The sequence below is a fragment of the Macaca nemestrina genome, chromosome 2 (genome assembly GCF_043159975.1).
Source record: "Macaca nemestrina isolate mMacNem1 chromosome 2, mMacNem.hap1, whole genome shotgun sequence".
NCBI lineage: Eukaryota > Metazoa > Chordata > Mammalia > Primates > Cercopithecidae > Macaca > Macaca nemestrina.
In genome coordinates this window covers 41,914,658-41,926,715 of record NC_092126.1, presented here as the reverse complement: position 1 = coordinate 41,926,715, position 12,058 = coordinate 41,914,658, and the positions used below count along the sequence as shown (strand labels likewise).

The following is a 12,058-nucleotide window of genomic DNA, read 5'->3' as shown; positions in this document are numbered from 1 at the left end:
AAATACTAATCTAGGAATCTGTTTTTTTTTTTTTTTTTTTTTTCTGTTTTGAGCCTAAGGGTTATATTGAGTAGGAATCTGTTCTTAAATGAGGAAAGAAATTCCAGCCAGTTGCAGTGGCTCACACCTATAATCCCAGCACTTTGGGAGGCCAAGGTGGGCAGATCACTTGAGGTCAGGAGCTTAAGACCTGACCTTAACTTGGCATGGTGAAACCCCGTCTCTGCGAAAAACATAAAAATTAGCCAGGCATGGTGGCAGGCACCTGTAATCCCAGCTACTTGGGAGGCTGAGGCAGGAGAATCACTTGAATCCGGGAGGCGGAGGTTGGCAGTGAGCAGAGGTTACACCACTGTACTCTAGCCTGGTTAACAGAGACTCCATCTCAAAAAAAATTCCAAGGAAAATTTTTCTTTCTGGAAATAGGAAGGATTTTACTTTGCACTCCTTATTCTACCATATCACCCTCAAATATATTCAGCTTTTTATTGAGAGATTTCTGATGTTGGATAAAGTAATAGTCTTTATTTTCTTTCTGCAGGTTCTTGGTGAGATTCAGGAAATTGTGAAAACGGGGCTTTGGGTAGGCGATTGCTTCATTTACACAAGTTCTGTGAACAGATTAAATTATTATGTTGGAGGAGAAATAGTCACCATTGCCCACTTGGACAGGTACCTGCGTATCATTTCGCATTTGTCCTAAATTTTAGCAAAATCTGTTGTTGGCTTGATAGGCTGATTTTTCAGTGGTATAGTTTTAGTAGGTTGCCTATTGTTAACCAAAAATGTATCAATCAGATGGTAAGGTTTTGAGCAAGAGGCAGGTTGGCGGGGCGTGTGTTTGTGTAATTGCAGATTTGAATTTCTAACTTGGTTTCTGTGTCTTTTATAGGACGATGTATCTCCTAGGCTACATTCCTAAAGACAACAGGCTTTATCTAGGGGATAAAGAATTGAACATCGTTAGCTATTCCCTGCTGGTTTCAGTCCTGGAATACCAGACAGCCGTCATGCGGAGGGACTTTAGCATGGCTGATAAGGTCCTTCCTACCATTCCAAAAGAACAGAGGACCAGAGTTGCACACTTTTTGGAAAAACAGGTAAGAGGTTTTGTTTTGTGTTTTCTTTTTGTTTTTTAAAACTAGCAATTTGAAAGCAAATTAGTATGGAGTTGAAAAACTTTATTTCTTAATTGCCAACTGATTTCTGTGGCAATAGAATTTCTCCTGTGAGTTTAAGGCACTTGTTACAGCATATGATGCACCCTTCTTATACGCTTCCTTCTGCTTTCTCAGTGCCCCCTTTAAATGTTAGAGGTGATTTATCAGTCTTTCTCTTTTTATTATTATTATTATTATTATTATTATTATTATTATACTTTAAGTTCTAGGGTACATGTGCATAACGTGCAGGTTTGTTACCTATGTATACTTGTGCCATGTTGGTGTGCTGCACCCATCAACTCATCAGCACCCATCAACTCGTCATTTACATCAGGTATAACTCCCAATGCAATCCCTCCCCCCTCCCCCTTCCCCCCTCCCCATGATAGGCCCCGGTGTGTGATGTTCCCCTTCCCGAGTCCAGGTGATCTCATTGTTCAGTTCCCACCTATGAGTGAGAACATGCGGTGTTTGGTTTTCTGTTCTTGTGATAGTTTGCTAAGAATGATGGTTTCCAGCTGCATCCATGTCCCTACAAAGGACACAAACTCATCCTTTTTGATGGCTGCATAGTATTCCATGGTGTATATGTGCCACATTTTCTTAATCCAGTCTGTCACTGATGGACATTTGGGTTGATTCCAAGTCTTTGCTATTGTGAATAGTGCCGCAATAAACAGATGTGTGCATGTGTCTTTATAGCAGCATGATTTATAATCCTTTGGGTATATACCCAGTAATGGGATGGCTGGGTCATATGGTACATCTAGTTCTAGATCCTTGAGGAATCGCCATACTGTTTTCCATAATGGTTGAACTAGTTTACAGTCCCACCAACAGTGTAAAAGTGTTCCTATTTCTCCACATCCTCTCCAGCACCTGTTGTTTCCTGACTTTTTAATGATCGCCATTCTAACTGGTGTGAGATGGTATCTCATTGTGGTTTTGATTTGCATTTCTCTGATGGCCAGTGATGATGAGCATTTTTTCATGTGTCTGTTGGCTGTATGAATGTCTTCTTTTGAGAAATGTCTGTTCATATCCTTTGCCCACTTTTTGATGGGGTTGTTTGTTTTTTTCTTGTAAATTTGTTTGAGTTCTTTGTAGGTTCTGGATATTAGCCCTTTGTCAGATGAGTAGATTGCAAAAATTTTCCCCCATTCCGTAGGTTGCCTGTTCACTCTGATGGTAGTTTCTTTTGTTGTGCAGAAGCTCTTTAGTTTAATTAGATCCCATTTGTCAATTTTGGCTTTTGCTGCCGTTGCTTTTGGTGTTTTAGACATGAAGTCTTTGCCCATGCCTATGTCCTGAATGGTACTACCTAGGTTTTCCTCTAGGGTTTTTATGGTATTAGGTCTAACATTTAAGTCTCTAATCCATCTTGAATTAATTTTCGTATAAGGAGTAAGGAAAGGATCCAGTTTCAGCTTTCTACTTATGGCTAGCCAATTTTCCCAGCACCATTTATTAAATAGGGAATCCTTTCCCCATTTCTTGTTTCTCTCAGATTTGTCAAAGATCAGATGGCTGTAGATGTGTGGTATTATTTCTGAGGACTCTGTTCTGTTCCATTGGTCTATATCTCTGTTTTGGTACCAGTACCATGCTGTTTTGCTTACTGTAGCCTTGTAGTATAGTTTGAAGTCAGGTAGCATGATGCCTCCAGCTTTGTTCTTTTGACTTAGGATTGTCTTGGAGATGCGGGCTCTTTTTTGGTTCCATATGAACTTTAAAGCAGTTTTTTCCAATTCTGTGAAGAAAGTCATTGGTAGCTGGATGGGGATGGCATTGAATCTATAAATTACCTTGGGCAGTATGGCCATTTTCACGATATTGATTAGGGTATTCAGTTAGGAAAAGAAGAAGTCAAATTGTCCCTCTTTGCAGATGACATGATTGTATATTTAGAAAACCCCATGGTCTCAGCCCAAAATCTCCTTAAGCTGATAAGCAACTTCAGCAAAGTCTCAGGATACAAAATTAATGTGCAAAAATCACAAGCATTCTTATACACCAGTAACAGACAAACAGAGAGCTGAATCATGAATGAACTTCCATTCACAATTGCTTCAAAGAGAATAAAATACCTAGGAATCCAACTTACAAGGGATGTAAAGGACCTCTTCAAGGAGAACTACAAACCACTGCTCAGTGAAATAAAAGAGGACACAAACAAATGGAAGAACATACCAGTCTTCCTCTTCTGTGCCTCTTTTCCAGTCTCCTGATATTTTCAATTCTACACTACATTTTTCTCTTTACCCCATCTGCTTTTTAAAAAAATTGTGATTAAAATACATATAATATAAAATGTACCATGACCTGACTTTTTCTTATGTAGTGTTTTTTAAGCAAAATCACATATGTGCAAAGCATAAAATAAGTTTTGCAAAGTTTAAGAAAAAAGCAGCCCTCCCTCCTTTTTGCTTCCTGCTCCCTAGAGGTACTTTATTTTATCTAATTCTTTTGGTATTTATTTCTGTATCTTCATGCAGTATAGCAGTTTCTTCATTTCTTAGCTTTAGGCATTTCTTGTGACTTCCCCCTCTGTAGAAGATGAGGATTTCGCCTTCTTTCATTCCCCTGCGTCTACCACATACACGCCACTTTCCTATCCTTCATCTCTCAGAACAGTTCTAATTTTGATTGATCACTACTCAAACGTTTACATTATTATGGCTGTGCAATCACTGCGCACAGGTTAACCATGTAGCATATTATCTAGCTTTCCTTTCCTGCAATTGTTTGTTTTCCCTGGAGTCTATAATTGTCTCTTTTCCCCCTTTGCTTAATTTTCTGTGTACCTGTGATTAGTTCTACCTGGACTTTGCTGGTTCTCCAGAGTTCCCGAAGATCTCCTTTCAGTTTGCTTAGTCTCCTTCAGACTGCACTGGTTTTCCTGCTCTCATCATGCATTTCCCTTCACTATCATGTTGGGGCTTCCTTTGCTTCTGTCCTGTTGGATCCATTGTTTCTTATACCCCTATCTCCTTTCCTGCTTTGCTCCCTCATTTTGGGAGAGCACGCCCTTCAGCAGTTTCCTGAGAAAAGGGTTGTTAATGGGAGATAAATTGTTTTGTGACTTTGAATATCTGAAAGTGCCATTGTTCTACCCTAAAACATATTCGACCATTTAACTGGTATAGAATTGTTGGAGGTAATTTTCTCTCAGAATTTTGAAGGCATTGTTCCATTGCCTTGTAGTTATTGTTTAAGTCTAAAGCCGTTTTTATTCCTCATTCTTAGTACATGACCTGGTTTTTCTCTGTGGAAACTTTCTGAATGTCGTCTCTGTTGTACTGAAATGTTATAATCATGGTAGGCCTTGGTAGGAATCCATTTTCATTAATCCTGCCAGTTATTAGATGAGCTTTTTTAATGGGAAACTTATGTCCTACATTTCTGAAAGATTTTCATGAATCATTCTATGGTGATTTCCTTCCTTTGTTTTCTGTATTCTGTCTTTCTGGAATGGTTAATGTTGTATGTCCTGCACTGATTTTCCTATTCTCTTTTAAAATCTTATTGTTTATAGATAAAAGTTTCTCTTATCCTTCTACAGATATGAATATTTTTTTTTTTAGATTTTGAAGTTTTCTCTTCCCCCTATATGGTATGCTTCCTTCAAGTTCCTTTTATTGCTTCATTTTGATCTCCATCTTTCCTGTTAGCGATTTTCCTCAAGTATCTGATGTCCTTGGGCCCTCACTTAAGAGTGAAGGTACAAGAAACAGATGATCAGAAGGTCTGAATTTGTGGGTGGGGCATATTGGGTTTGGACTTCACAGTATCTGGTGTGGTTGGCCCATTTGATTAGGGAGTCTCAATGTCAGTATCTTTAGCTAATGAATTTTTGATGATTTTCCATTTATGTAACGAATTTAACAATGTACTAGGCACTGTTTCTGCTGACATGTAGCCTTCATGGAGTTGACATTTTAGTATTTTGAAGTCTTTTCCCGTGGGCTCAGTAGATTTTAGTGAAAAGCTCCCCAATCACCATCATTCTGGGGTCTCAAGAGAAGATACCTTGGAGTCTCAGTATTTAATATTTCATTGAGTCTCTGTATCCATTTTCATAATCTCCTGTTTTCCTTTGATACTCCGTACTTCTTCCTCCAAGTACGCTTGGAATCTCCTAGTCTGGAGACTCTTTAGTTTGCCCTCTCCAAAGAATAAACCTGTCTTCTTTGTCAAGAGGTGGGAGAGGGGAGCAGATCTAGAGTTTCTAAATGCTTTTAGGGCAATTTGTTTGTTTTTAGCACTACCATTCATGAGACATATTGGGTGTAAATCACATTGTTTCTATGCTGTTCTCACTCCTGATTTAGGATTTGTTTTCTCTGCTGTTTTAACAGAATGTTTATATTCCTCCACCAGCTTTCCAGCTTCCAAACTTTTGTTAGTTTCCTCTCCCTTTCTGTGTGTTGGGAGTTCGTGCCTTAAAAAAAAAAAAATCCTTTTAGTGTGATTTTATTAGTAGTAGGGAATTAGCAGAAAACAAAAGTATATATATTTAGTCTGCCTTATTTCATCTGTTTTGCCCTTGGCTGTATCTGACTAGTTCCAGAGATCTTCCATCCTCCACTTTTGGGTTTTATGTTATCTATATCAATGCTAGTGAAGAAAAGTAACTCCGGTTATTTAGAATGCCTTATTTACATCGTATTCATGGATGGATGGGGGCGGGGTGGCAGCCTGCATAAGCTAAGTTAAAACATTTCAAACTTGATGATAAAGCCACCCTGAAGATATAGCCAGACAGAACCCTAAAGCTGTCCAGCTTCTCAATCTTGACTCTCCAGTAACTGAGCATTCCCTCTTAGTCTGGTGAAGAGGTAAACTATCCGAGTTTTCAGTCTAACACATTACGTCCCTAGAGCGAAAAATGACCCCATCAGTACTGTTTGTCTTGAAGGAGAGGCTAATTTAATAATTACAATAGTTGATTTACAACAGTGGTCCCCAACCTTTTTGGCACCAGGGACCGGTTTCGTGGCAGACAGACAATTTTTCCACAGACAGGAGGGGGTGCATTTCAGGATCAAACTGTTCCATCTCAGATCACCAGGCATTAGAGTCTCATAAGGAGCACGGAATAGACCTACCACATGCACACTTCACAACAGGGTTTACGCTCCTATGAGAATCTAATGCCATCACAGATCTGACAGGAGGCAGAGTTTAGGTGGTAATGCTCGCTCACTCACCCACCCACTGCTTACCCCCTGCTATGCGGCCCGATTCCTAACAGGCCACAGACCGGTTGGTTGGGAGACCCCTGGTTTAAAAGCTTGTTCTTAATGCCTTAATGGAGCATGGGAAGGAAATTTTAGACTTCCTGTCTTTTGGATACTTGCTGATAAACTGGACTTGAGACCAACAATAAAGGAATAGGTAATGACACCTGATTGGTGACTGCACCTGAATACACGATGTTTGCTATGACCTACAGATGATAGAAAGTTGGAAGGTTTTATATTTGACTCCCTTTTCTTTGCCCATTTACTGCTAATAGTCTTATGTGCAAAATGAGGGATTGGACTAGATGATCTCTACTTCCCATCCTAGTTGAGTAGATTACCAACAGCTAAGTTTACACTGCTGCGGCTAGTTTTCTTCTTTTGAAATGATTCTTGTTCAGTCCCAACTTTGCAAAATTCCTTTCTTTTTGACATATCTGTTTATATTTACATTTCCAGTTTTACTAGTTACTTGAGTTTAGCATTAGCAAGCTTCCATTATCCTAATAAACAGTAAGAATTCTGTCACTGACTATTTTATCTGCCAGGTTTGTTCTTACCAGTTACTTTAATGGCTCCTTAATTATTCCATCTTCTCATTAAATAGTGGGGTTTCTAGTTTGAGAGAGAAATGATTTTCTCTGTGAATGTGTGTACACTGTGTATGTGTGTGTGTATATATATAAAACATATATACATTTTTGTATGCATAAATGACATATGTATGTAATTTTTAAAAATCTGTTTAGGGCTTCAAGCAGCAAGCTCTTACAGTATCCACAGATCCTGAGCATCGTTTTGAGCTTGCTCTTCAACTTGGAGAGTTAAAAATTGCATACCAGTTAGCAGTGGAAGCAGAGGTATGTACTAATTCATGATCTTTCATAACTGATGGAAAAGTCAGTAGGTACTTCTATGTGTTTGGTATAATGTTTTGTTATTAAAGTTTTCCCAAATGCAAATTAGTGGCTCATTTTGGTGAAGTTATTGTCTCTGATATTTTTAAAAGATGTATTATGTTAAACTTTGCATAAATTGATTACATTGGAGATATTCTTAGCACTCTGTTTAAGAAAAATTGTTTTCATATCTTAAGTGAGATATATTTTGCAAGGTAAGATGTAAAACAGTATGTAAACTAGTCTGGAAAGCCTAAGAGTACAGACATAGCAGTCATTTGCCAGAGTCTGAAACTAGCTAAAAATACGTTGGTTTTGAAAAGGGTTTTGAAAGACAGCCCAACCCGTTTGTCTTTTGGTATTGAATAGAGCAGGCAGTCAGAGAAGGACAGTGCTGCCTTGGTGGCACTCACCTTGAGCAGCAGATGCTCTTAGCACATCTGGTCTAAATGTTTGAGCTAAATGAGCTGTTCAGGGAGGCTCAAGTGGGAGAAATGTTAATACCATTTTTGTAATGATATTTTTATAGATCTTTGTATATTGAGGCTCCCAATTGTGGTTTAAGACTAGCATTTATTGGTAAATTAATTTCGGATGTGCAAAATAAATTTTAGCTATGTTAAGATCATCTAAACATGCAGCATTTTGAGTTTTGAAAAGCTACAAGTGAGACATAATATTATTGTGGAATATTTAAAGACATAAACAGTTCTGTATGCTTTCAAAAAAGCAGTATTAAATCACCTGTTAAAATAATTGCAGTCTAATTACCTTAAAACTCCAGTGAGATGGTTTTACTTTTCCTGTGTAATTATAAGATAAAATATAATGGGTTGATTATAATTATTCACACATCATTAAAACTGATTTAAATTCATTTTGTATATGTGAATAATTTCCGTTTCCTGAATTGTACATTTTAGCCATTCTTATTTTGATAGAGCCAACTTAAGCACAGCTCTCTCTCTATGTAAGTATCTTCCATTGTCCACACAGTTAACAGAATAATGTTGGAAATGTAAATGCTTATTTCTAAAGATATTTTAACTTGGAAACTCTTTTCTTACAGTCAGAACAGAAGTGGAAACAACTTGCTGAACTTGCCATTAGTAAATGTCAGTTTGGCCTAGCCCAGGAGTGCCTGCACCATGCACAGGATTATGGGGGCCTGCTGCTTTTGGCCACTGCCTCTGGAAATGCTAATATGGTGAACAAGCTAGCAGAGGGTGCGGAGAGAGATGGCAAAAATAATGTGGCATTCATGAGCTACTTTTTACAGGGCAAGTGAGTATTAATTTAAAAGATTAATTAATTCTACACCAAGGATGGTTTTTGGAGAGGCATGTGAAGAATGAGCCCTAGAGAGAACTGATGAATGGCTAAATGGTGTTGAATAGACCGGGCAGTCAGAGCAGGACAGTGCTGCCTTGGTGGCACTCACCTTCAGCAAGAGATGCGTTTAGCACATCTGATCTAAATGTTTGAGCTAAATAAGCTGTTCAGGGAGGCTCAAGTGGGAGAAACGTTAAACACCTTTCTCAACAGTCCTGCCAGTTAATGGTGGAAGCATTTTATTTTATGATTGCAGCAGGCTATTGAGCTGCTGTAGTAGGTACCTGAAGGGCAGGTGATTTTACCCAAATTGGATAATTTTGATCCATTTATGGCAAGAACAAAAGGGGATAAGTATGCCAGCTACTTTTAGATTTGAGCACACTATAAAGCATGAAGATGTCTCGTATTTTTAAGTCTGAGTTAGCATAAACCAAATTATTTGGACATTAGTTGGCAGTATTATGAAATAAAAAACAAAAGTATTCTTTTCTTTTTTTTTTTTTTTTTGAGATGGAGTCTCACTCTGTTGCCCAGGCTGGAGTGCAGTGGCATGATCTCGGCTAATTGCAGCCTTTGTCTCCCTGGTTCAAGCCCTTCTCCTGCCTCAGCCTCCCAAGTAGCTGGGATTACAAGCATGTGCCACCACACCCGGCTTGGATTTTTAATAGAGACGGGGTCTCACCATGTTAAGCAGGCTGGTCTCAAACTCCTGACCTCAGGTGATCTGCCTGCCTTGTCCTTCCAAAGTGCTGGGATTATAGGTGTGAGCCACCGCACCTGGCCTGAAAATATTCTTTAACCTTCCCCTACATACTGATTATTTGTTTACAATCCCATACTTCGCCATGGAACTTTGAATGTGTACCCCATTGTATGTATGTGAATGTATTTATGAATTTGTATGCCTGTAAGAATAGACCCCACTATTCCTTATCCATAATTCAAAAATCCAAAAATATTCTGAAAACAGTTTTTTATAACTGTTTTGATGGCAAGACCTGAGCTGAACTCTGTTTTCCTATTTTTAGTTGCTTTTATACCAACTTGGTACATTTTTATTGCATTTAACATTCCTGCATAAGTACTGTTTGTGGCTTTTTCATGCTGAGGATATGAGGTAATACATAGTATACATACAGTATCACCTTTCGAAAATCCAAAAAGTTCTGAATTCTGAAACACATTGTCCACTTCATAAAACTTGCACAGAAAAAAAATGAAATTAAAATAGAAAAAATAAGACTTTGGTATTCTGCTGGGCACCACTGGCTTGTCTGGCCCTTCCCGTGTTGGAGACACTACCCTACATATTTGTCTTGAACTGAATTTCTGCTGGCATATATCCTTATGCCTTTAATATTTGCTAATCTAACCTGCCTTAACTCCTCTTGAAAAGCCCCTTTAGGTTCTTAGGAATTATTAAAATTAAGTAGATTCAAAGTAGTCAGGAAAGCTGTCTTATCCCTCATACCCTTGGAGTGTGTTATGTAACAACCATTAAAAGACACGTGACATAGATGTATGCGTGAAAATTGGGGAGATTTTTGGCTTTGCAACACTAAATTTCCTTTCTTTATGTTAAGTGCCATTATTATAGTGTTTATTCTTGGTAACAGTAACTTTCCTTTTTAATGTTTAGGGTTGATGCCTGCCTAGAGCTCTTGATTAGAACTGGACGGCTGCCAGAAGCTGCCTTCCTGGCCCGAACTTACTTACCGAGTCAGGTTTCAAGGTACAGACTTTTAATTTTAGGAAGAAATGTTTCCAATAAAAAGAGAGCAGACTTACTTAGTCTCTGTTCGGTTCCATGATGTCTATAATAGGGTAGTGAAACTCTGGAGAGAGAATCTCTCAAAAGTCAATCAGAAAGCAGCAGAATCCCTTGCTGATCCAACAGAGTATGAAAACCTATTCCCTGGATTAAAAGAAGCCTTTGTTGTGGAAGAATGGGTGAAGGAAACACATGCTGATCTGTGGCCAGCCAAACAGTACCCACTTGTCACGGTGAGTGGCCAGGATGTCAAGCTTCATTTATTGTAACTACAGGGTGGAAGTACATTCATGACTTCAGATTTTGAACTGCAGTAAATAGTTTTTTTAAAATTAAGAGCTGATATCTGGGATTTAGGCCAAGTTCATAGATAAATTATGATTTCAAAATATCTCATTTCATCATTGCTTTATTCTCCGATAGCCAAATGAAGAGAGAAACGTCATGGAAGAGGCAAAAGGCTTTCAGCCCTCAAGATCTACAGCTCAACAGGTCAGCAGAGGACTTCATGTGATAAATTTGGCTGAGATGGTTCACTTTTAAACATCATCTCCCACTTCCTAATTCTGATCATCCTTCTCTTGGGGGAAAACTTTAAATTCCTGAGTAAATTCCCTTGTCTTCACATATATCTTCACTTGGGGTTTCAGGAACTTGATGGGAAACCTGCTTCTCCTACTCCAGTTATTGTGGCCTCCCACACAGCCAACAAGGAAGAAAAGGTAGGTCAGACATCATACTCAAACCTCCCTCTACCCCATCCTCCTCCCCATCAATATTTGGAGAATACATAGGCCTCTGTGGTTTAAGTGACAGAATCAAGTTTCAGAGCAGGGGCTTTGAAATGGGAAGATGCTTTTCTTGACTATTAAGAAAATTTTAGTTCCCACTTTGGATCATGAACCCACGGATAACTTTCCTTTAACAGTACTGTAAAACTTAATTACCCTCTTTTGTTTGCAGAGTTTACTCGAACTAGAAGTAGATTTGGATAATTTGGAATTAGAAGATATTGACACAACAGATATCAATCTGGATGAAGATATTTTGGATGACTGACTGTAATGCTTTCCATTTACCTGACTAAACAGATCATTATTATATATAGGTATTGATTGCTACCCTGACCACAGTGCTTTGGACTATGAGACATTTCTTACATTTTTATATGTAAATACTGTGGACCACTGGGAGCATAATGCCCACATCATCTTAAGAAGAGTTTATGTGCAGCATTTAAATCACTGTGTTTTCCTTGTTAACTAAAACAGACATGGGCTTTGATTTTTTTCATACTATTAGACCGTATCTCATAAAACCTTTTGAATTAATGGAAGATACTTTTGTTTCCTTTCTCAGTAATGAAAATAGGCTTCTAGTTTTAGAAGGCTGAGCCGCAACTACACCTTGCCTAGGGATCAGCCCCACTCTCTTTTATTTGCATAACTAAATCTGCATTTTCAAATGCTGTCAATCACATTTTTCTTAGAGCTGAATATCCATGCTGTAATTCTCTAAACCCTTTTTCTTGACCTCATTGCATCATTCCACAAGTCTTGCCCCAATTTTATCTAGCAGCTACCCATTTCTGGAGTCAGGATGTGAAACCTCTGTTCCTCTGACCTCATTAAGCTGGGGTCTGTCCAA

At 38.5% G+C, this 12,058-nt stretch overlaps 1 protein-coding gene across 1 annotated transcript in view; it reads left to right on the top strand.

Moving 5' to 3' along the window:
- The window catches only part of LOC105469964 (COPI coat complex subunit beta 2), a 33,977-nt gene extending 22,230 nt beyond the window's left edge, over positions 1 to 11,747 (top strand). The window contains exons 14-22 of the mRNA XM_011721612.3: positions 542 to 672; positions 893 to 1,100; positions 7,156 to 7,266; positions 8,375 to 8,589; positions 10,280 to 10,372; positions 10,464 to 10,644; positions 10,835 to 10,903; positions 11,062 to 11,133; positions 11,375 to 11,747. Coding sequence (XP_011719914.1) covers positions 542 to 672; positions 893 to 1,100; positions 7,156 to 7,266; positions 8,375 to 8,589; positions 10,280 to 10,372; positions 10,464 to 10,644; positions 10,835 to 10,903; positions 11,062 to 11,133; positions 11,375 to 11,470 — 1,176 coding nt within the window. The 3' untranslated portion in view covers positions 11,471 to 11,747. The remainder of the gene's footprint in view (positions 1 to 541; positions 673 to 892; positions 1,101 to 7,155; positions 7,267 to 8,374; positions 8,590 to 10,279; positions 10,373 to 10,463; positions 10,645 to 10,834; positions 10,904 to 11,061; positions 11,134 to 11,374) is intronic.
- Positions 11,748 to 12,058: the final 311 nt, after the last annotated feature.